We start from the raw sequence: 25,476 nt of genomic DNA, 5'->3' as shown, positions 1-25,476 counted from the left end.
ATTTGCCTTGATGTATATAAGTTTTTTCTTTTTCCTTTCATTTTGTAACTCCATTTTTATGCATTAATATTTGATTGACTTGTGAGTCAGAAAGAAATTAGTTAACCTCTTCTCAAAAGTGAATCAAAAAAGAAACCAATTTCCTTTAGGCATCGCTTTTGTATCATACCTAGAAATTAAATTAAGGTTTGCTGTGCAGATTCGACAGCTGTTATTTCAGATCCCAGAGCAATATTCCAAGATTCAAGTCTTTGAGCCATTGTTGTTTGCCACACAGTTTTGGACTGTGCTTTCTGCTAAATTTTACCTGTGTATGGTAGTATCAGGTAAAGTCATTGGTTATATTCACCTATACCTCCCAACAGCTCCATCTATACCATGTAGCAGCACTAATGCCGAATGGGAAATAATTTGTTTCAGAAGCTCCTACTTCCACTTTTGGTATATTAATTTCTTCCAGAAGCCAAATTTCATTTCATCGCTACATCACCATACAGGAGACAAAATTACATTCACCCAAAATGCTCTGGAGCACATTATATTATTTCTATGTTACCTCTTTTTTGTTCCAAAATCCGGAGAAGTAACATTAGAAAAACATAGGATAACATACAAGCAATCAAAAAATTCATTGGTGTGTAGTTTTGCCTATATATACATAGATCATATTTGTGAATATTGCATGTTTCTATACTATACTGTAAATAGCAGCATGTTTTAAAGACAAAGCAAAAATCTATTGTGTATGTGCATTCCATTTGTCATTTTAATAATAAAATGGGGAAAAGATGCACTGACTGTATATTTTCTAAACAAAATATTGAATATTTTCCATGAATGGGTACGGGAAAGAATGTAAAATATAGATGAGAAATAATAACTCTATCCACGCCTGAAATACATATGAACAAGACTGGTGTTTTGTGCTGTGTGTGGTTTCATGTAGGATGAAAATGTAGCCGCATGCTTGCTGTCTTCTGTGATATTTACAATGTATTAATTTTCTTATATGTCAGTCTTATTTAGTTGTTTTTCAAATTCACCTTTACTGGTCCTTTTACTATAAAAGACATCAAACATGTCATTTCTGCTTGTGTATTGGGGGTTCCAAGTTCAGACATTCTGATTCTCTGAGTGGGCTGAGGGTTCGAGCTGATGTGGAGAGGTTAAGGCATCAAAAAGCATTCATGACTGCTTTCCTAATTTACTTTTTTTGATTTTATTGTTGTCCCTTGTCAAGAGTCAATTTCAATGATATAGTCGGTAGCTTTTTTGGAAGAGAAAATGTTTCAAATGAAACAAAGTTTTTGTTTTGCTCATGGTTCAAATACAAAATCCTATACACTTACAATCCTTGGAGCCCCCATTTATCTTTTTTCTTTTCTTTTTTCCTTAATGTATTTCTGCCAGATTACATATATTTGGGTGACAGGCCACATTTTACAGCACCTGACTAATATTTGTGTATGTGTGTGTGTGTATTTAGATTGTTGATTAAAATTCAAATAAAGCCATATGACTTGAGCACTAACAACTTAGAGCTCAGCAGTGTAGAGAATGTGTTTGGGAAACCATTTCTCTGTTCACTTAACCCTGTGAATAGCTTCGGCATCCTGCCATTTTTAATCTGCTTATGTCTGATTACAGATAACCCTTTTTCTGTCTTGAGAAACTGGCATATATAATGAGTGAGCTTTTTTGTTTTTTTTTTTTCTGGAATTCATTCCTGTATTTATTTCAAAGGGATTTCTTTTTCAGTTTTTTTTTTTTTTTTTTTATTGTGTAAATGTGTCGTTTTTATGCCAAATGTGTAATCAGAATAAGAAATGCAATGCAATTATATTCATTTGTTCACCCTGGTGGTTTCTCTGTTTGTTTGCAGTCTTTTAATGTCGTGCAACGTTCAATAAGTTTGAAATGGGAAGAATGAAGTTGCCGTGATGGTTGTAAAACCCTTGGGGCTATTTTTACACACATGTACGGATGCATGCAGTTTGTGTACGTTGTTCTTATCAGGTCCACGTTTGCATCCTTTGTGTAGCACATTTTGAAAATGAACACAGGGCATTTTTAAAATCAACTGTGTCACAATAAATCAACATAAAATGCAGAAGATCAAGATACTTGCTAATGTGGACGACTACGTATACTTAAAGTCATAAAGCGCTCAAGAAATTATTCCCAACATGGTCACTCTCCAATGATATTGATCACATTACATAACTCATCACTAACCTGAGGGATGTATTGGTTTCCCATAAAGAGAAGAAAATGCCAGTATTACAAGCAGGACAACCATGAAACTCAAGTTAAAACAAACAGTGCACACTAACTCACCAGAAAGGATTCATTGAGTAAGGTAAAATACAGTAAAAGGTGAAATATTGTTCTATAAAGTAGAGCAGCCATGATGAAGTGGAACTCGAATTTTGCGTTTGGAGATGAGTGATGACCCATTGGGGATGAAGTAATGATACCTTTGACCAAGAAGTTGCAGCATTTATATTTCATACCTTCAGTTGTGCCAACTGGTGAATTATGTCACTTCCATGACTAGTTTCACACCACAGCTCAAAAGGAGAGTTAATTGTTTTGTATCCCAAAACCGTGTGAGTACGTTAGGAAAACGTCTTCATGGCTTCAAGAACATGACAGGGCTTAATGATGTTTATAAAATAAGAATACTGTTATATTTACGTCAATAATATGCTGTTTGATATCATGCCACATGGCGTAAGGGCCAGTTTGGGCCTGGGGAATGTGCAGTGACAAAGTTTCATTTTTCAGCAGTTTATTTTTGGACATTTTAAGCTGCTGTGATCAGCGAATCTATGTCACATGTTGCCAATTATGACGTAACGTTGTTGGGACCGCAGCAGGGCTCACCTGCAGACATGTCCCTCAGTGTGGTAAAGGGGGACATTTCTAGAGCGCTCTGAAATGTGATCCGTTGCCGCTGTACAATAAATATTCCAAAGAGCTGTTCCTCTCCCTCGCTTCCCTGCTTTATCTTTCAAACGGTAGGAAGGGGGACGTGCCTCTCTTCCTCCCATCTGTGCTTCTTTCCGTCTTACACGTCATGTGGTCGTCGTCCATGTGAGTTAACTGTACCGCCTGTGGACCGCATGCTACCTGCCACCTTCGCTGGGGGGGGGGGGGGGGGGGGGGGGTTACTTGGCAAATGTGGCTCCCATGGACCTGTTCTTAAGGACTCTGGGGGAATCAAAAATGAAATATGTCAACAAAGACTTACCATGTGTGTTACCAGCTCTGTACTAAACAAATAGGAAATAAAAGCCTTTTCAACTACCTTTAGCATTGAGTATTATTAAAGTCACTTCTCACTGCAAGCCTGTCTGCCTAAATTTCATTTCTGGCTGCTGGAAGTCAAAATCCTTCAGAAACAAGTCTTGAGGACATTATTTTTAAATAAAATCTAAGGTTAATTACTTAATTATATATAGAGTACATAAAAAAGTACAATGGGTAAAGAAAGGCAAAGAAAAATTTACATATAGTGTGAAAAGTAAAGGGCCATAGCTTCTGTAAAAAAAAAAAAAAAAAAAAATTACACAGCTTAAAACAAAAGTTTCTTTCTTATTTCTGTAATTAAAAAGGAAAATAAGTTTATTAGAACGGCAGCAGCTGGCATGTCCCAACAGGATGCAACAGCCGATGTGACCACTGGGTGGTTCTGTGCACCAAATACACTCTAGAGAGGTACTCTACTGTACTGTGCTGTATCTTGCTAAGCATGGCCTAGATCACGGTTACTTCATGATTTACAATATATGATTAAAAGATGTTCTATATAAGTTTTGGCTAACATTTTTTAATGATTTGGTATGAATACATCACATAAAACATACAATATGATCTTATACATGATCTTCAGTTTATTTTCATTTATACAGAAAGGCCCTTTTGTTTCTTTTCATATTTCACCACAAAAGGCACATAGGAATCATAGGTCACCTTCCTTATAGACCGTACATTTTTTGGAGCTAAGGATGTTGCCAATATACTGACAATTGGCATGCATGGATTTAGGATATTTAACTACATTGCTTTCATTGTGATAATCCCATAGTTTCAGCAGGGAGGCTTATCCCACTTCGATTTAGACCAGTGATTCTTTTATTTCATAATGTATTCAACCACTGCAGTCATTGCTAACCTGGATTTTTTTTAAATGCCATTGGCTTCATTTATAAATGCAACACCGTACCAAAATAAAAGGCTGCAGAGAGCTCAAATTGACATTGCTTGAATTTTTAAATATTTTTTCTTTTTATTGTCAAAAAAATCCTTCAAAGCAGGCCTGTGACCTGCACCCCAAAGACAAGTGCTGTGGTACCTTCTTGTGATATATTTACTTGACGTGTCCTGTAGTGGACACTGTGCAAACAGGCTATGACATGGTTTCAACCAAAAAAATATATAAAAATAAAATGTTCCCATGTCACAAAAGGGAGCCCTTTATAGTGTGCATATTACACAATCCCCATTATAGTACATCAAGTGTATCAAGAGGTGTTGAGTGAAGAAGACACGGCATAGGCTTTGCTGCATCAGGCAGAGCAAGTGCACAAGAAAAGGGGGGGATGGTTCTACCATAGGACATACCCTGCTGTGCAAGTATGTCTTCAAGGAGTTGCATAAATTAAATGTAGCATCACACACAGAAAAGCATGCATGTGCATGCGTGCAGGCTGCATATGTGCATCTTTGGCATTAAGCAAATAAACTGAAGGTGTCTCAACTCAGACAGGAGGGCAAAAGTGGAATCTCCACTCCTTCCAGCAAAGGATGTCATCCTAAGGTCCAGCGTTCAGTTCTTGTACATCCCCCTCGTTCCACTGCCCACTCATACGGGTGAAGGCATGATGCAGGTAACTGTGGGAGGTGCACGGAAACGGATGAGGAGGAACCTTGGTTGGAGGCATTGTGCGCGTGATGGGGGATGAGGAGTGACGTTTGTCATGCTCTGGGTTCCTCTTTCACTTGGACAGCTTGCTGATGACTCTGATCAAGGCTCCATTCTCATCCTTCAGCCTCTGGTTGTCCGATTTGAGCTCTGTTAGTACCTACAAGGGATGGATAAAGCAAGGGGTGGGGTCATCAGATAAATGCAAGAAACTGTAGAAACTCAATGAATGAATGAATGAATGAATCAATCAATCAATCATTCATTCATTCCCTAATTGATTCCTTGTTCTTCAAGTGCAGGAACATGCAGCCCTGAAATGATATGCTTATCATGCAAAACATGAGCCATTTCCACAAAACAGTGAACTTCTCAAAAATATGACCGGTCCATGCTAACAGTTTTTAATGACTGGATGCATCCTTTTACCTTGGTTACACCAGTCAAAATTCAAAAACAGTCAGGAAACATTCAGGCTACGCTCCAGAGCACTCAGTGGTAGGTGTCGGTTGAAAGGAACCGATAATGGAAAGGTGACAAGAGCACACCGTGGAGACGTGCAGGGGACGAGGCAATGATATCTTAATTTTTTTTAAAAAGAAATACATGAATAATCTGTTTCTTGTACTGTTAATGTTTTGCTTGTATTTTTCACACCAACAAAGTGCTTTGCATTTGAAAGAGTGAAGAAGGGCCCTATGATGAAACATGACGGAGGTCACTTTCTATACCAATGTTCAACATACACAGAAATCATAAATACTATCCATTTCTCCCCACATCGTTTATGATTTCGAACCAGTACCCCACGGCTGTGGTCTGGTCCAGGATATTGCACTGCCCCTGTCCATTTCCTCATCATCAAGGTTTGGCTCCAAACTGCATTTCAGCTTTAGGAGGACGATCCAAACCACCTAACCCTGTTATATTCTCTCTCTCACACACACACACACACACACACACACACACACACACACACACACACACACACAATTACAGCAACTAATCAGAAAAATGTGATGTTTCTGGTAAATTGGAGATTGGTGCCAAAGGTCCTCCACAGTTCACTGAAAAGCCTGGTTCTGCTTTCTTCTGTTCATGCGAGAGAACTGGGCCCTTCAGCTGGAACGAGCATGGGGTGCCTACATGGTCGTTACTGTGTGACACATCTGAGGATTACAGTAAATGAGACATATTCAAGAATAAGTGGGGAGTGGGGGGCATCACTGTGCAGGAATGGATGGGGGGGGGGGGGGGGTGAGTGATAGAGACCTGCCTGGGAGCAGTGCAGCAGGAAGGAGACAGCTGAAGGAGGACCAAGTGGGTCAGGAGGAAGAAGTAGGATGGAAAGAGGAGCGGGGGGGACGGGGGGGACAGGCGTGGGGTTCAGAGGTCCTCTGTCTCAGGCAGGGAGGCCGCCGCTGCCGCCGCAGACAACCGGGAGAGGACCCGCACCATGGCCCGGTTCTCCACCAGGAGGCACTGGTTTCTCCGCCGCAAAGCCTGCAACTGGGCAAGCTGGGGTAGGGCCTGTAGAGGGGGCAGGAGGGAAGAGTGCAGAGCACGCACAAACACACACACACACACACCAGGTAGGACTTAGATGACACACAAAGCCATCCACAAAGCCCACACAGAAGATGAGAAAAAGACTGGCAGATAGAGAGGCAGCAAAGCTGAGACATAAACCAGCAGGCAGAATGGCCTACAGCACAGCATTCCCAGCGTGGGAGGAAAGGGAGGTGCGGTAGGCGAGTGTACAAGCTCAGTCGTGTTTCATTTTATTAAACCACTAACACATTTTTTTTTTTTTTTAATTATTTGAACATATTCAACATTTATTTTTGAAAAGATTCTAAAAAAAATAAATATTCACTGTCCATTTCACAGTAGAGGAAAAAAAAAAAATCATAACCCAGTGTCATATTTATGACACCAGATTTTATAATGCAGTTGCCATCATATAAGCAAAACAAAAAATGCTCTAATTCTAATCAATACAATTTGAAGAAATACACATACAAGGAAAAAAATTCAATTCACTTGGTGGAAAAAAAAAAAAATCTCTCATTAGCCCTCTCAAAGGTCATAATGCTGATGTGTTAAACTAATCTGAGCTCACTGTGAAAATCTCAGGAAAACTGAAGGGAGGTGGGATTCAATAATCTTACACTGGCTTTGGTCAACTTTTAGATACATTCACGATGGAACATTGGTGACAATTTACATAGAAAACACACCACAGGTGCACAACAGGTGGCATGGCAGTAAAGGTGTGGAAGAGCAGGTTCAAGGTTTTTAGAGGTTTAGATCCCAGGAGGTTCCCTGAGCTGTTTGTTTGAGAAGGGAATTTAAGAGGAATTTATTCAATAATCCTCTTTCCGCCTCTACTAATGGGTTTAAATAAACTGTAAAATTCTAAGCTGTTTAAATGCCTGGATAACTGTGCAAAATGTGAGTGCTTGATCGGAGGCCTGCAAGGTGTACAGCTTTTTTTGTGTAGCCTCTTTTACTGTGGTAATGTTCCCCTGCAGCAGGGTGCCTTCCTTGTGATGAACCTCCTAGGGGGAGTGTGGTCCAACATTTGACCTCACCATAGGTTTGAGAACCAAAAAAAAAGGGGGCGGGGGGGTATGGAAAGCATGGAAGTAACACCTAACTGTCACTTCTATCACATACCAAACCAATTGCTTGGGAGGGCGTGTTAAAGAGGAAAGCAGTAATACTATAGTAATCTCTGTAGGTGGGTTTCCGAAACGCAAATTGACTAAAACCTCTGCACAACTGGTACTGGCTCCACTTTTCATCTTTAGTCTGCACCTTCTCCGCTAACCTGAAACTTCTGAGCACGATGACCCTCTGGCATAGTCTTCAAAAGTCAGTAGCTCTAAGACCTTCCTCTTCAACCTTCAAGCCATCTTTACTCCCCCTCCCCATCCAGGGTAAATACTGAAATTTACTCTAATAAGTCTTTAATAAAAATATAAAATACATGTTGAATTCCTAATAAAATAATTATTAAATTTGATAAAGCTTTGGTTGGACATTCAGTTTTGAGTAGTCTGCCCCAAGTTATTTTTTCCCATAAGCCTGATTATTTCTATTATTTTTATTGTATCTGCTCTGTTATAGCTGAGATGCCTGCACTGCGTGTGTATGTATATGAAGTCTGGATACTCATGCCATCTTATTGATTCTGAACAGAAGCAGAAGTCAGGCAAAAAGACAACTAATGTATGGGATTATTGGCTGATCATGAAGGATGGGGGTATAGGGGGGCTCAGTCCATTCTGTTGAAAAGCATATCACTCAAAGTTCAACACCTTCAAAATGTGCCTTTACAGGAGACAAGTAGCCAACTGTAATTGATCACACAGTACATGTCCATCTGTACAAGTGGGCATTGGCAAATAATATTTTATTAATTATTATTATTATATATGAGACTGTCTACAGAGAGGAAGTGAGGCTCCTGGCAGAGTGGTGCCAGAACAACAACCTGTCTCTCAATGTCAGTAAAACTAAGGAGCTGGTGATTGACTTCAGGAAACAAGAGATGGCTCATGCACCCATCTACACAGGAGGGGACATGGTAGAGAGGGTCAACAGCTTCAGATTCCTCAGGGTCACCCTCACTGCCAAACTCACACGGACTGAGCACACAGCATCAACCATCAAAAAGGCCCACCAACGCCTCCACTTCCTCAGGCGTCCGAAGAAAGCCAGGATGTCCACTACAGCCCTCACCACTTTCTACAGGTGTGCTGCGGAGTCCGTCCTCACAGGGTGTATTACATCCTGGGGTGGCAGCTGCTCCATACAGGACAAGAAAGCCCTACAGAGGGTGGTCAAAACAGCTCAGGAAATCATCAGCACACAGCTATCAGCAGTCCAGGACATATCTACACCACACGCTGCTTCAGAAAGACAATGCGCATCATGAAAGATCATAGTCACCCAGCACGGGCACTTTTCTCTTCCCTGCCATCTGCAAAATGGCTCAGGTCTATTTGAACCCGCACAGCTAGGTACAGGAACAGCTTCTACCCCACTGCTGTAAGACTATACAACACTAACCAATGTGCCACCTTTTCTAACTAGAGTTGGACTGCTCCACCCAAGCACACTGGTAAATTACACTGTGACTTTAAGCATTCTTATTCTCATTGAGTTCTCTGACTGTCAACTGGCATTACTGTTACTACTGTTGCCACTATTTATTGCTATTGCACTACTCACTGTCATTGTCATTGTCTTGTTTGTGCAGTATTTCTATTGTCTTTCTCCATAGTCTGTGGAGAAGCATTCAGGAAGATTTTTATGATACATGTACATGGTACTTGTATCTATGAGAGTAAACTTGAAACTTAATGATAATAATATTATGACACCTCATCTTCCAGTCCCCACTCCCATGATTTTTCCAGTCAGGCATCAGCACCGATTCTGGACCCAACTCCAAGCAATGCACCCTAGGAAGTTTCTCACAGAAAAAATATAAAGGAGGAGCAATGGGGAGGCAGAGGCCAGAAGAAGGAACGTGCGGTCCTGCAATTAGGCACCTTTTTCCCTGTCAGCATCACCATGGAAACAGACTTGATGATATTAACTTTTTCTTGCTCCAGCATTCTCTTCTTCATAAAAGATAAGGCAACTCACTGTTTACTGATTTTTTTTTTTAATACAGTTTCAGAAACTGTTTGTATGACAAATCAGAAGTGCTGAAAGCTAAAGGTTTTAAATTATAACCTCAAAGAGCCGCTTGGTGACATATATCAAACAAGAACTCAGTGGAGGGTGGGGGCCACTAGTTAAAGTGTGGGTGTTGGGTGATTGCTATAGCGTGCAGCAGGCCAGTCACGTGACAGTGGGTCCTGTCAAGAGGGGTGGGTGCATGCATACACTAATGCCCCCCGATCCATCACCCACGCAAAGTCAACCACTCACCAGGTCCCCCCACCCCAGTGTCAGCCTGCCCCGCCCTCAGGGCTGATAGCCGCATCGAAACCTCACTGGGCCTTCCTGCTGAAGCAACGGTAACAACATGGGGTCAGCACCCCCCCACAGAACCACACAGCAAGGGTTCTACAGTGAAACAAATGAAATCCTTTCTGCATAAGATAGATTTTTTTTGGGGGGGAAGGGGCATAATTAGTCACACCAAAATAAAAATTACCCTATAATACTTTTATCTTCCATAGCAAAGCATATCAAAGTGGTAGCATGGTGGTTAAAACCTAGCAACCCTCAGGGGATACAGGTTCAAATCCCACCTCCTGCTGTAGTATTCCTAAATAAGGTACTTACCCTAAATTGTTCTGGTTAAAAATTTCAAAAAAATTTTTAAAAAAAAAAAGGCCAGCTGTTTAAATGTATAAATCATAAGTACCTTAACATTTTGAGCTGCTTGGAAGAAAAGTGTCAGCTAAATGAACACATATATAAACGAGTAGCCAATAATGTGTATATTTATGTTGGGTGTCCTTTCTCAGTGTTTGTTTATGTTACCCTCATTATTCAGTCCTCCATGACGAAAACAACATCCTCACACACCACCCGTCTTAGCGCTGGGACGAAGCGTACTGGAAATAGGTCATTCTATGCTGCAGCTGTTCGGCACTGCCGAATGCCTTCTATGGAGACCGGAGCGGCGAGGCGAGACATGCATGGCCTGTGTGCAGTGAACTCTGGAGTCGCTCCAACCCCGTTGGAGGTGCTTGTTAAATTTAATTGGAACTTACCTTGAGTTCTTCCTCCATGGCAGAGACTTTTTTCTCCAGGATCCGTTTCTCCTTCAGAAAGGAAGGAGGCAAGACTTGAGCCAAGCGGACAAAGACACCAGACATTCAAAGATGACGTTCTTTTGTGCTTAGCTGGTAGCAAAGTGGTTAGAGGTGCTCCCTTCGGATCTGAAGGTTGCTGGTTCAACTCTTAGCAGCTGCTGTAGTACCCATGAAAAAGGTACTTACCCTAAACTGCTCAGCATGCTATAAATGGATAAACAATTGCAAATTGTTTTGGAGAAAAAGTGTCAGCTAAATGAACAAATGTAATGCTCCGTGCTACTGGGAAAAGGCAGCCTTGAAGCGAGGGCTAAAGGAATGCAGCTACATTCACAGAGTCAGCTGGCACACATCCTGATGAGGAAGAAAAAGTGGGAGGTGAAGGGTGCGGATGAAAGGAAGAGAACATGGTGCACATCCAAATGGGACAAGTGAGGGGTAACACCAAAACAATTAAGAGATCAAGAAGAGTGCCACAGCAGCCAGCAGTGGAAGCACCCAAAAGGCATGTGGTAACATGCTCCAGGAGACCTGAAGAAAACCTGCAGTTTACAAAGTGAACAAACCTCCAGAGTTTAACCCAGATAATAACCAAGTGATAATAAATGATAGGTACCCTCTTCTCCGTCTCAAGCACGCTGGATCTTTCTGATATCCTGTCATGTTTCTGAAACAGAAGACAGAACAGTTAGGACAAATAATACAGTAAACCGCTTCTGCTAAAGACTTCCACCATTCTGATCCACTGCAGTATGTTTCCTCGCAATAACTATCTCATATGAAGTAAACATCTGTCCTCCAGTGGCTCTCCTGGCTCTGAAGGCAGGATTATGTCATTGTTAGTGGATGATGGGGAAGATGGGTAGGGGAAATGTTGCGTGTGCATTTCTGAGGAGGCTGTCGGGTTTGGACTGGTGGTAGGGGAAGAAGCCAAAGAACAGATAGTATGCATAGTAATGCAAAGTAAACTGTGCCTGGTGGACTGGAGGGCACCTGTGTGACTTTCTCCAGCTGCATGCGAATCTTGGCCAACTCCTGCTTGCTGTCCTCCAACCGAGACTTCAGCTTCTCATTCTCAGCCAGAGCATCCTCATACATCTGCAGAAAGCATTTTAAAAAGAAGTTAGGCTCCAGAGAGGCAGGAAGAGGGTCCCAGGAAGGGAAACCTCAGCAAATCAGAGCAGAGCTGATGACCCTATGTTCCATGTGTTACTATGAGCCTTGCTCTGGCTTGTCCAATCTGCACTGTGTACTTTGCTCAACTCCAATCACACCAGAAGCCTTCAAATAATTTCTTTTTGCATGCGAATTAGCAGAATTGGAGGTTTTGCATGTGCTCTGAACTAGGGACTCCATTTAAGTGCCTTTCCATTTATTATAATCCTTAAGGGATTTGGAGCGATGGGAAAATTGAGATGGGGGCACTGGGGAATTCGGGTCCTTTCATCCCACTGAAACCTTTTTTGGAGATGTGACTGAGGGACAACTGGCAGTTTACCTTCTTGTACTCCTTTGAGCCGCCTTCGTCATCTGTCTTGCTGAGGGATGCTAGACGGTTTTCTCGACGTGTGTAAGAACCGGTGCGGCCAAGCACTCGGTCTGCAGCACTTTCTGTGGAACTGGACCCAGACCCGGAATCCAACCTGGTGGGCAAATGGGAGGAACCAGATTGGAGCATTTTAAAGTCACATTTGCCATCTGTCACGATGTATAGCACATCAGCCTAACGTTCTATAAAAATAATATGGGCAGGACACGCTATCATACACAGCTTTCCATTTGGCGTTAATTACCAACGGTAATGATGCTGCAGATAATACCGAACGTGAATCTTACTCAAAGGACACGGGTTCAGATGTGCTAGGTACCTACCCTGAATACAGTAAAAATTATGCAGCTGCTTAACTGTGCAAATCACTAAGTACTTTAATATGCAAAACCTAAGACTGCAAATTATCATGAAGAAAAGTGTCAGGTAAATGAATAAATAATAGTAATGATTATTGACACTTGAGCTCTGACACTTCTCAGAAAGATACAGTTCTACCCATTTAGAAAGGTGGATATTTTACTCAAGAAATTGAGAGTAAAGTACTTCAGCTTGAGCTCACGTGAACTACAGCAGTTATGGATCATGAACTGGCAACATTCAGATTACAATCCATGTCCACTTCACAGAAGAAGTTCCTCAAAAGTACCCCAGAGTTTGAACTGGTAACATATCACATAAATGTTTCCATCACTACACTACCTACTTACCCACCACCCCAAGAAAAGAATGTAACAAGAATATAACAGTTCTAAAGAATTTATATGCTCATGCAAGGACAAAGTTCATTCCAGAACGAGACAACACAGAGAGAACGCACTCACCTAGATGCTCTGTCATGCTGTAAATAAAAAGAGAAATGACAGATCACACAAACATTATTTATAAACAGTTCACCTAGTATTACACTGAAATACAAATTGCCTGGTAATCCACAGCATATGGTAAAATAAAACTGGCAGTGTAAAATATGAAGGCTTGTTTAAGCAGAGAGAATTTATTGGCTATTCTGGTTTAAATATTTTTCCCCAGGGAAACTGGTAAAACTAAATTTATGTGGTAAACCAAAAATTCAGCCAGACACTGATGTGCAGGCAGTAAATGGCTTGTAGTGCTGCCTCGAGTGGCCAAACTAGTTTTAACAAGTTGCTGTTACTCTCAGGGGGTTTCGAAAGCTTGGGAGCCCATGACTTTGATTGGGCATAGTAATATTGAGCAACAGAGGAGAGGGCTGGCCTACAGGTGACCAGGAAATGACTCTGGGCCTCAGCTGCACTGCCTGAGAATAGCTGAGCAAGTCCCTCTTTAGCTCTGACTCCAGCTGTACCGATGAAGGGTTAGCTGGGTGTTTTTAATAGCATCCCAAAACACAGAAAAGCCCTTTTATTGGGCCCATTGGCTTAATTCAGCTATGTACTTTTTCCCTCCATCTCATAGTCTCTAGCTATGGTTCATTCACAGTTTCAAAGTAATCCAGATAGTTCTAGTAAGCAATTTTTACTTTTTCCCCCCAGTTCAGTAACTGATATGGATTCTCCAGCCCTTCACTTGACTCTCACATATTCCCTCTTGAGAGTTTCAGACAAAGCATCAACTTTTTTGGGTGCTGGTTGAGTCCTTTAGGCGCTATATCAGTTTTCCAACCATGCTCTGGAGACCATATACAGTTCAGCATAAGATCCGCAACATTCATACAGACCTAACAGTGACAAAACCCACCCCACCACACACATATTGATTCCAGGCCAGTGTCTCTGCAGGGTACAGAAGGCTTATACTTCCATGTCACTCAATTTTGCCATTCACATCATCTTTATGGAGAAAAGCCGCCTCTCATAACAGTACAGCTTTGAGATCCACATAGCAGGAATCCCTTGCACCCAGTGATAATAATGAGCTTCGATGAACTGTTGCCAAAGTGTCTGAACACTGAAAAATACATCCTTTTATAGGAATGTACTGTCCCTTCAAGATTGTTTGCTTAAGTCAATATAATCTCAACTGTAAATTTAAGTGAGCCATGAAATACAAAGGTTGGGAATTGTTATGTCTACGCATTCGAGAAGAGTTTAGCTGTCAGGTTAAATATAGTGCACATAATGTACACACCTGACAAACGGATTAGGCGATGTAGGCGTTATGGGTGTTTATGGAGTACTGCATGAGATATCAGCATGTCTGCATTGCAGCTTGGTTCCTTCCCTGTGATTCTGGCTCTCATGCGCTCTCTGAAAACACGAAAGATCTTCTAGCGTGAACTGCGTCCTAGATCTGTCAGGGCTCATCAGGTTCTTGGCCCCTTGTCACTGACATCCGACCTGTCGTACTACCCAGCTGGGTTGAACCGGTGCACGTGGGCAAGCCTCGGGTGCCAAAAAGCTGTCCCACTCCAGGGGTAGAAGTTGTTCCATAGAGAGAATGTGTTCTCTGGGTCTTTTGTTCCCAGCATTAGAGACCCTTCAGTTTGAATCAGCATCTCTAATATCTTTAAGGATTGTTCTTAACCATCCCATTATGCTGGCACCCCCTATGGGGGACAAAATTGTGAGAGTTTTCTTACTGGCAGCAGGGTAGCTGGGGGTTAAACCCAACAGTGTCACATCAGCTCCAAAAAGGAGAAGAGCAAAACTGACAGATACACACACAGACCATTAAAAAAAATAAATAAATAAATTTAAAAAAAAAAAAAAAAAAAAAAAAAAATCACCAAAAAGGGAAGAAAACTCCTGGCACAACTTTGTGACCGTCAGAAACAAAACAAGCAGATACTTGTCTCTAGATATTAATTTCATGTCATAAGAGCACCGAAATCCAAGATAAGACGTAACTGTCGTTACAATGATGTGAAAAAGAAAGTAATCCTATTTTCCAAGTCCATCATATATTTTAAAACAATTATATATTTCATTTAGTACTCCATAATTCCTAAACGTAGATATTACCTTGGTTTATGTGTCAACATAACAGAGATCATGGGAGCAGCTGGTAGCATAGTGGTTCAATCTGCTGCCTTTAGACCCACAGGTTGCAGGTTTGAATCGTTATTCTAGCTGTAGTACCACTGAGCAAAGTACTTATCCTAAATTGGTTGAGAAAAATTACCCAGCTGTACAAATCAGTAAATGACTGTTGGTAGCTTAACACTGCAAGTTGGTTGGGGGGAAGCATGTGGTGAATGTTATGTCTATTTCATTGTCCGGGAAGAATTCTCAAGCCTCCCTGTACAACTGCTTCAACATCTGAGGCCATTTGTTAACATACAGCCTTTAAAGGTCCTTCCACAACATCTCAACAGTTCTGGACTATGACATGGTCCCTTCAAAACCCTAATTCCTTTCTTGCAAGTTGTTTATCTTGAGATATAGACTACTGGTGGGCTTTGGGTTGTTAAACTGCATTAACCCCATTCACTCCAAATTGTAGCTGTCACACAGGTGGTCTTATTTTCCTCTACAATAAAGAGATATACTGTATAATATAGAAATTGTGGTGGACTCAATGATTTTGATGTATGTCGCATGTATGTGGTCCAAATCACAAACCCCAACAACCATGCTTTATGGTTGGTGTGAGGTCCCTGTGGTGGTTTGTGGTGTTTCACGTTTGCCAAATATGGCATTGCACATTATGGAAACACCCCATCTGTTCTGAGGGCAGTGTCCCAAAAAACATGTGCTTCATTCAATTTTTCAAATGTAATTCATCCTGCAATGTATTTTTTGGAGAGGTTTTCTTGCAACCCTTCCATAAGAGCCACAGGAGGCAGATGCAGAACTTTTACACGAATCATGTAGCACCTCATATGGTCTGATCTTGGGATGAAGTTGTTGAGGCACCCCGTAAAAAGATAGATTGACAACTGTCTGGAATGTACTCCATGTGTAAATACTCATTCTCACAGTAAAATTATGGACTCCATGCTGTTTGTACTGGCTTTGTAATCCTTTCCAATGAATAACTAAATGAGCCACAACAGTCACTCTCTGCAATGTGTAAACAATTCTGAAAGAACCTGCACCATTTTCTCCCCATTTTTGTCTATTTAACATACATTTTAAATTTATTTAATGGTATAAGTATATAAATTCAACTTTTCATTGACAGAAAATGCTTGTTGTATCCTATATATGAATTTTACACTTTGCTGCAGAATTCACTTGGAAACACTTTAAAAATTTCCTGTAACCTCAGCATTTTAGGATTGCTACAGATGCTGTATTTAGCGAAGCACCAAGTGCCCCAGACTGACATAAGACACCACTGTCATGTAGAGAGTGGCAGCTATAACAGATAGAGGTATTCTGCTGCTGCTCCCACCCACCACCATGCACCCAAAATGGGAAAGCCCAACATCTCACAGGATGGTTAATTTCAAAACCCATCAGCTTCTTCGTACAGCTGTGCCGATGTAGCTGTTAATTTAAGCATAATCACGAGTGCTACAGGTTAACATGTACGAAAATATGAAGTCCACAGTAGAAGGAAAGGGCTACCTGTTTCACCGAGACTTCTGGGTACTCAGAGGATCATGATGCTTATATTTTTCTCACAAAAATGTTTATTTTTTTTTAAATCGTAAATAAGTGAAAATTTAAAAAAAAGAAATCACTGGAGGGATGTAAGCAGTTCTGGATTCAGGAATTTAAAAAAAAAATATTGAACACACAACACAAAGCATTTTGCAGTTCACTGTCAAATAAATAAAAGCAAAATAATGCAGCCACTTCAACAGCAGAAGTCTGTATGGGATGATTGATATTATATAGTCATTAACTGATATGAAAGCTTGGACAACCACTGCAACCATACGAGTTTGGACTCCCCTCCCCTTCCCCAACCCTATGTCTCTGCTGTAGTATATTTTCAGGTCTGTCCTCATCTAATTCAGTGTCCAATGGACATTCTTCACATGCAAGGCAGTCAGCTCGCTGACATTCAAGTTAACTCAAGAGTCTTCCCTAACCGTGCAGCTCAGAGTGGGATTGAAAGGGCAGGCTAGTGGCGTTACGGGACTGGGGTTAGCAGCCAAAAGCTTCAGAAAGTACTCAGAAAGCAGATCCTTTACAAATATTTACACACAGCTGCTTGACTGCCTGCCTATCTGCGTGGAGACAAGACCCTCCCGGGGTGGTCTCTTTACTCCATGTAGCTGCAGGAGCATGAAGTCTAGATAGGGTCCCGTAGTCCAACCCTGACTGCCGTCACTGGCAGTAATTCATCAGCACCGCTTGGGGAAAACCATACCATTGCACTGCAAAGTATTGAAGCGTTTGGTAGTGTCGTCTTATAACTCTCCATTCTTTGCATCCACCTTTCGACCTCCACCTTTGATTTCCACATCCCCCTGCCATCCCATGATCATCTTCATATGGTACAGAACTTGAAATATTTTCTTTAATGACTCAAATGCATATTCTTCAGATACCTCAAAGCTTAGTGTCATCTCCAGTCTTTTGGTACTGGATCACTTCTAAGCAGCGCAGGATTTCTTCCACATCCACGCAGCATGTTTTTCAGAAATCACTTTTCCAAGCCGGGTCACAGTGAACTTTTATGATAACATTTGTTCTTCAGCAATATTTTCCAGAGCCCACGTAATAACTCTAAACTACTGCAGATTACCGGAGAGATGAGAGCACTGACAGCATAACGCATATTCATCTTCGCTATCTTCGACACAGGAGAAATCATAAATTTGCAAAGAGAATGCAGTCACGGGGGAAGCAAATGGGGGAGGAGGGTAGATTTGAGAGCTGACAGCAAGCCAAAGGATCTAGTCAAAGCTGATGTTCCTCCATGTGACTTCAGTGCCTCTCTGGTCCACCGTTTCACTATGGGCTCAGGAAACCGTGTAAGGCCTTGAGAACAGCCCAGCCCTGCATTCCGGAGGAGTAAAAATAACACGGTGCTGGATAGATGGAGGCAGAGCCCAGGAGGAGGGGGGGCGGTTATTCATGTGTTGTGGACAAGCTCCGAGATGGTTTATGCCTAGGCTAATTCTCGTACGGAGGCATCATAATGAGGTGATTATTTACTTTCCCCTTGTTAGGTGCTCACAGGCAGCTGGGAAAAGCTCACATTCTTGCTAATGACATCCCAGGCCCTCTGACCTCAGACTTTCACAGCATCGCAGCATCAGACCAACTTCTAAACTTCAGAGGCTGAGCAAACACTGGAAATAGGCTCTGGAGAGGCATGTTTTTCTAGCCCCCTTCCCACCTGATCCTCCCAGCGCACGCGCGCGCGCGCGCACACACCCGCACACAGGAGAGGACTGGCCTTCCTGCCAGCTCTCCAGTGGAAACTATGAGTATCAGCCGGCGGAATGGTGGACGATAAACATAACCATAAAAGCCTCTGCAGCCTCCCTCGTGCACCGAGTGTTTGGCTCTTTACTTGGTCCTCTCACATTGTGTCCTGTACCCCGAATTCCACCTCGCCCCATAAAGTAAACATCCTACGTTAATGAGGAACTTTGACATTTTTCTGTATGGCTCTTGGCGACAGGGCTCCTCTCGGTACGAACTTCAGCCCGCACAGTCAAGAGGGTCTTGTCAGCTGCTGTCCTCAGCAGGACATAAAACAGTGATAAAACAGGATGCAGTGCAGATTAACTGCCCTGTTTGTTGACATTGTGTTTAAATCTAGCGAATCTTCCCTTTTGCAGGAAAAGGCATACGCTCGCCTCTTTCCGAACTAAAAATATCTGCTCAATAGTTTTCTTTAAGAAGGCGACTCCTGCGTCATGGAAACTGTCCCTCGGCTCAACTTTAGAAGCGCACAAGACGGAGGAACAGCGATTCTATATGAAAAATAAAAATAAAATGTGGGAACCTATTCTGGGGCTTTCCCAGAATTTCATTGTCAGTGTGTCGCCAGCCCTCCTGTGCAACTACACTAAGTTTGGGAGCGATAACCAGCAGGAAGGCCTCCCGCCACCTGTCTGCTCTCCATGCTCCTCCAGCCTCTGCAAATTCTTTGCTTCTTACGGCTCTGTTTTGCAGCCACTCTAATTCCTCAAAGCCCTTTGTAAGCACACGTCGTCCTAAACTGCTGTGACCCCTTATCGTGGAAAAAAAGGACATTGAAATACCCACAACTGCAAAACATCTGGTATTAACGTAGCAAAGTGCAGGCACACGCAAGTGCTTAAGTCACATAAATAAGAAAAAGCAGCGAAGGGATTAAATGGATGTGCGATGGAGCAAAAAATTATAAAGCAGGTATTCCGAGCCTCAAAGATGAGAGAGGAGGAGAAAAGGGGGGGGGGGGGGGAGAAAAAAAAAAAAAAAAAAAACCACACACACACACTTGCCCTACAAGAACTCCAGCTGCCCCTTGGCAAGCAAGTGGAGTGAAAACAACTTGGTCTGCAAAGTTCCTGTCAATAGCAGGTCAGAGAAACGCTGTTGTAAACGTGTTACTTTTACAGGCATGCTGAGGGCGCCTGTATTTATTGAAGGAGGGAAAAAGATGTAGGCCTAGAATAACTGAAACAGAAGAGAAGATATATACTCAGCGTAGAACCGTGAGCCCACAACCCTAATAAGAAAATATCACAAGCAGTTGGAAAGAATGATTAAAATGGTTGATCAATAGGTAAACAACCCCATGATTAGTAAAAGCAGATGACAAGTGGAAATAAATCATTAAATTAGCATAAGTGGACGACCAATCACAGACAAGCATGCGATTACGAGATAGACCACCAAAGGAAATTGGCTGAGTAATCAGGAAATGTGGATGATTAATGGTAAACAATCACATAATCAGCAAAGCAAAGGATTTGGAAACCACAGTTAGTGCAATAACAAAACAAAACAAAACAAAAAAAATGTTCAAAATAATAATTTAAGCCTTGTCTATAACAAGGTCATTTTACCACTGTGATAACAGAAAACCCTCAGTGAGCTCTTTGCAAGCAGTGAAGTATCTTAAAATACTCCATTGCATGACAAGCTGGCCCACTGCAGCACCTTCTAAACTGTAAAAGGTACAGACTGGAACCACATCCAGTAAAAACACCCTGCTATTTCACGCTACTTGAAAGACCACTATCATTTTTTTTCCTTTATTTCTGTTATTTTTTCATTTAGTCATTTGTCCAAACCCATCAAGTTAGGTTTGTATTCCTAAGCTACTTATACGTAGTAAAACACTTTTATACACCTGGGTGATTTTTTTTTTTTCTGGGAAGGTTAAATATTCAAAAACAGAAAATGCTCTAAAAATATCATTATGGGCTTTGGTGCTCACAACCCCTTGGCGTACACAAATCCTAAAGATGGGATAGCACACACAAGCTTATCGTAAATGGATACTTTTTTCAATTTCACGGATGCGTTTCGGCAGGATGCCTTCCTCCACGTATCCGCATCCTCATCTTTGCTTTACGTACGTACCTTGATCCAGCATACTGCAGCAAGAGTATCGATTCAAACCCATGTTCTTAGATCACAAGGTGGTGGTTCTAAACACTATTCCATCTGCTTTGCCTAGATGTACCACAGCCACACATATGTACCTGATGTCACATTTTTACCACATTATTTCACTAATTACAGATTCTTACTGCTAGGTTCAGACTTTTTCCAAATTATGTTTAATTATGAAATTAAACCTCTAAGTGTTCTTAGATTAAAACTTCCATCATATTATTATTATCCATATTATTCATTAACCTCAACTTTCTGCAATCACAGCACATTACCCTTCAAACCTCTGGCTGCTGAAGTCAAAACCTAGTATAAATCAAATGTGTGCCTGCTACAGCCAGAAATTACTACACATCAGACCCCTGCTTACTAATAATCACTTATCTGACCTCTGCTCACTGTCATCATGGCTTATCTTTGACAGATCAATATGAACTACATGGATTCCCCAAAGCTCAATTTGACTTGTCACTGACTACTATTATTCTTAACACTTCAGAGACAAAACAGAAAGCAAAGGTTGCAATGAACACTTCAGTCCTACTTTGAACCCCCAGAGGTTCAATATTTGGTAAAACAAAACATGCATATTTATTTTCAACATATCCATAAAAGGCATTTTTAATTGTATCCCTATTGCTACACAACTTAAATGGTCAAAAGTAATTCTAGTGGACAAACTCAGAAACTAAGGTAGGCATCTGAGTAAACAAAATTGTTCTGTTATTCAGTCCCTTAAGGGTTTGTGTTTTCACAAAAGCTAAATTCAAGAAATATCTTTGGCTGGTAATGTGAATCAAGTGTCAGCCCTTTACTGGCTAGGTTACAAATGTCAGATGACTTGCACAATTAAAGTTTTTATAGGGTGAGCCCAAAAATGGGTAAGACATGCAGCTGATCAAGAGAAGCTATTTTAGGGTTTGTTTTTCTTTAAAATAAATAAATAAATAAATAAATAAATAAATAAAGTAGCACTGCTATAGAATGAATAGCATTGCCTCCTCACAGGACCCTGGTGGTGCAAGAGAACATGTGTTCAATCACTGCTCAGTCTGTGTGGAGTTTGCATGTTTTCCCTGTGTCTGTATGGGTTTCCTCCAGGTGCTCTGGTTTCCTCCCACAGTCCAAAGACATGCTGTCCAGGTGAATGTGCAACTAAATTGCCCTTAGTGTGTCAATGACTGTGTGTAGCTACCATACGATGGCTTGGTGTGCTGTGCTTTGCTTTCCTGGGCGTACCCCACCCACCCACCTCGCATCCAATGCTTCTGGAATAGGCTCCAGGTCACCATGACCATTCATTTAGCAGATGCTTTTCTCCAAAGCAAAATAGATATCAAAGGATACAATTTGTGCATTGCATTAGGAGAAAGAGACAGCTGCAGACACGTGATTAAGTAATGCATCTATGTTCATCACAAGAGTAGCTGCATAAAACTCAGATTCCTGATCACCTTCCGACAAACTTTTTGAGATATGCAAGCATTTACATACAATACAGGAGTAGCAGCTGTGTAAAGGCTTATCTGGGCATGATCATAAAGTTATGGTGCACGAACATTTACACCATACATGAGCTTGAGAGATCACGGCCGAAGCGAGTCTAGAAGGTGAGTTTTCAGACCCTTTTTAAATGTGGACAGAGTCTTAGCAGTTCTGAGTGGGAGGTCGTTCCACCACAACGGAGCCAGAACCGAGAACCCCCATGCTTTACCTTTCGTGCACGGGACCACCAAGCAGGTAGAAGTGGAAAGGCAAAGCGGTCTGGTTGGGGTGGAGCGGTTGACCAAGTCTTTTAAACAGCTGGGAGCAGTTCTATTGATGCATTTGTAGGCAAAATCAGGGTCTTAAATTTGACCCGCTCAGCTATAGAAAGCCAGTGCAGAGAAATGAGTAGAGGAGATATATGCAAACGTGTCGACAAGTCAAACAACTCGGACAGCAGCATTCTGTATCAGCTGTACAGATTTGATGGCAGTAGCGGGAAGGCCACACAAGAGAGTTGCAGTAGTCCAGATGGGAGCGATATATAACACACATACATATATACACACACACACACACACACACACACACACACACACACACAAACACACACACACTTATATATACACACACACACACACACACACACACACACACACACACACACACACACACTATCATATAGAGAAATAAAAATAAGACACTTGTATTGGGTCCCAGTGTCTACCTGGAAATCCTAAACTTACATTGCGAGAGAGGAGGTATAGCTTACAAACATCTCATGTCGGTATACTGGGAGGTTTCCTTTCATAACAGTGTCGGGGCATCTGCTAATTATTAAACAGGTCCATATGGAAGATAGTACCTGAGATTCTGAAGCAGCCCATGGTGACAGTCATGGAAGTTTTGCCGGTGGAGTACACCATTATCCCAACTAAAGACGCTACCAAGCAAACAGTTAAACCTGCTATTAAAGACAAGATCCCTGAAGACATTTTAGGATTAGAGCTAAATAAATAATAATCTAATAAACTGCCCTTACCCCCAAAAATCTGGTACAAACTTGCCCATTCCTATGCTGCATTCATCACCACATATAATGCATTGTAGTTAATTGTATCATAATTTCTGAAAATACAGCAAGCACTGACATTTATTATGAACAGAACAATGACCTAAATAAGACTGTTGTTGGTTCAAAAAATTGGGTGTTTCACCATAGTGTGAGAACCTGTTTTGTGAAAACCGAGCAAGCCGTTCATAGATATTGAAATGATGAAATGAATAATGACATTACAAAATCTACAAATCATAACAGCTGAAATCCCTACTCAGTTTAATATCTACTCCTCCTGCCATCGCAAATCAGGAAAATCCATGTTGCTTTGTGACCCTGCCACGCTGAAAAGCCATCACGAGCTACTATAAAACAAAACTATGTGTAATAACTTATAGTCTTGGAACATACAGTTGCATCCTGTTGCTAGTTTGTGAGTAGCTGGATGCAGTTGGTGGTGACTATACAGTAAGTAGTGGAACAGGGTCCTCTAATGAACAGGCCATATCCCCTTCTGCACTGTAATACCGCCAGTGATTGCAATACCATGTCTTCTTTAGCCCCTACACACCGTTTAGATACATAGGAGGAACAGATCGTATTCGTCACTATCTGATGACACTTAAATCCATGTAAAAATATTAATTTTTATATACTATATAGTGCAAATATAAAATTACAATTTTACTGTTTTTTTTTTTTTTAACACAAGCAAAAATTCAACTGTAGATAACTGGTCAACATACACCAGTTGTAAAAGGAACAATATACAAATTTCAAAGTCATAAATAAGCATAGGTCTTGACACGTAGCTTAAGTAGCTAGTCACAGCAACATTTATTGTAATTAAGGCAGATTGTCTGATCCAGGGCTGTGTATTGCATTAATGTGACAGAAATGAAGACACCAATTGATGGCGCACATGTGGAAAGGTAGGCGTGAAGCAGATCTCTTACTCTGGAAGTTCTAGTGGTGAGAGAAGGTGAGGAAGGTGGCGAGTCGGACAGAGACTTCCTGGCACGGGAGAGGTCTTTGGTCCGGGAGTAGAGGGACGACATGACTCCGCTGCACTCCTGACAAGAGGTAGGGTCCGTGCGCTCAAGGCTGTCAGCACGTGCAGGGTCCCATCACAGCCAGCAAAGTGAAGGGTTGGCAGATTGCAGAGCACCCGTGGGCTTCTTCAAAAAGGGAGCAGGAGGTGAGCGAGGACCACTGCCCTGGAGCTTAATGTTTTGTGTAAGAGCGGTCGAGATGGTTGCAGTGGATAAAGAGGGGATCCCCTCTTCCTGAGAGCACTGACAGTGCAGTGGTCACCCAGCAAAAATGAGAGGAATCAAAGCTGCTCCGTCCTTGCGCTTCTCTCCCCCTCCCCTCTCACTCGCTCGCTCTCTCCCTCACCCCTTTCTCTGTCACTCACTCACACACACACACACACACACACACACACACACACACACACACACACACACGTGCTTATATATCACTGTAGGCACTTCATACCCACTCTCACGTTCAAATGATCCCATAAAGTATTTATTTTTAAGAAGGTGACCACCCTGAGGCATGGGGTTTCATGCGGAGAGCAATTTTTGAGGGTCTTCCAGCAAAATGTTCAGCATGCTTGCTCTCAGCAATGCAGAGCCTACACAGATAAAGATGGTTACTTCCGTTGCCTTCTCTCACTTTGTCTATAATCGACCAGCACAAGCAAATTCAGAAGCACATGCCTAAACGCCAGCTGATCATTCCTCTCAGGCTCCTTTTCGCCTTGTTGCTCCCCTCTTTCTCGCTGTCATTTCTCCCCCTGCCTGCTGAGTAAAGAAAGCCAGCTCGGACTCCGGCAGTTCGCATTGGCTTGCTTCCAGGGGTTTTCGTTTTGCTCTGTGCTGGCTCTGAGCTCTTGGGTGGTGGTGGGGGTGGAGAACAATGCCTTTTATGTGCACAGGCAGATGTAGGAGGTTAAAACTGCTGTACAAAGGCTGAAGGTTAACACTCTAGAGCTGAGATGGAGTTTGTCCATTTGAAAGGCCTAGTGTATCGACAGCATAGAAGTTATAAAACACCGTTCATCTCTATACCTAATATGAGCCGGAAGTTCACGGTGGAGATTTTCACAAAAAAGTGAAAAGTTTTTATTAGACTGCAACGGCTTGGCCATTCATCTACTGGCTGGAAGATCTCATGCAAGACTGAGCTGCCTACCTTAGTTACCCTGTGGATCTGCATTTTAGTGAGAGGTG

General features: G+C 41.9%; 1 protein-coding gene across 4 annotated transcripts; it reads right to left on the bottom strand.

The window, feature by feature from the left end:
- Positions 1-3,809: 3,809 nt before the first annotated feature.
- LOC108939439 (protein phosphatase 1 regulatory subunit 12B-like) lies at positions 3,810-24,621 on the bottom strand. Of its 4 annotated transcripts, none has more exons than XM_018760794.2 (8): positions 24,193-24,620; positions 13,084-13,100; positions 12,209-12,353; positions 11,704-11,808; positions 11,327-11,377; positions 10,669-10,719; positions 9,875-9,952; positions 5,011-5,087 (listed from the first exon to the last, which is right to left on the bottom strand). In XM_018760794.2, exons 1-7 carry the CDS (start codon positions 24,292-24,294, stop codon positions 9,911-9,913), a joined length of 513 nt encoding a protein of 170 aa, XP_018616310.2. In that variant the 5' UTR covers positions 24,295-24,620; the 3' UTR covers positions 5,011-5,087; positions 9,875-9,910. The 4 variants fall into 4 exon arrangements, 3 of the variants coding, with proteins under 3 accessions (XP_018616309.2, XP_018616310.2, XP_018616311.2); XM_018760795.2 differs by having other exon boundaries at positions 9,875-9,949; XR_003797153.1 differs by lacking the exon at positions 9,875-9,952 and adding an exon at positions 6,200-6,457 and having other exon boundaries at positions 5,035-5,087; positions 24,193-24,621.
- Between the last annotated feature and the right edge of the window lie 855 nt (positions 24,622-25,476).

Source organism: Scleropages formosus, chromosome 19 (genome assembly GCF_900964775.1).
Source record: "Scleropages formosus chromosome 19, fSclFor1.1, whole genome shotgun sequence".
Taxonomy (NCBI): Eukaryota; Metazoa; Chordata; class Actinopteri; order Osteoglossiformes; family Osteoglossidae; genus Scleropages; species Scleropages formosus.
This window is presented reverse-complemented; position numbering and strand designations above follow the sequence as displayed.

Bases quoted from the DNA above. Each gene is read 5' to 3' on its own strand.
- LOC108939439 (XM_018760793.2), bottom strand. From the start codon at position 24,294: ATGTCGTCCCTCTACTCCCGGACCAAAGACCTCTCCCGTGCCAGGAAG. The intron at 10,720-11,326 runs GTACCTATCATT...TCCTTTCTGAAG, and splicing joins TGCTTGAGACGGAGAAGAGG to GAGAAACGGATCCTGGAGAA. The intron at 5,088-10,668 runs GTAAGTTCCAAT...CATCCCTTGTAG, and splicing joins CCATGGAGGAAGAACTCAAG to GTACTAACAGAGCTCAAATC.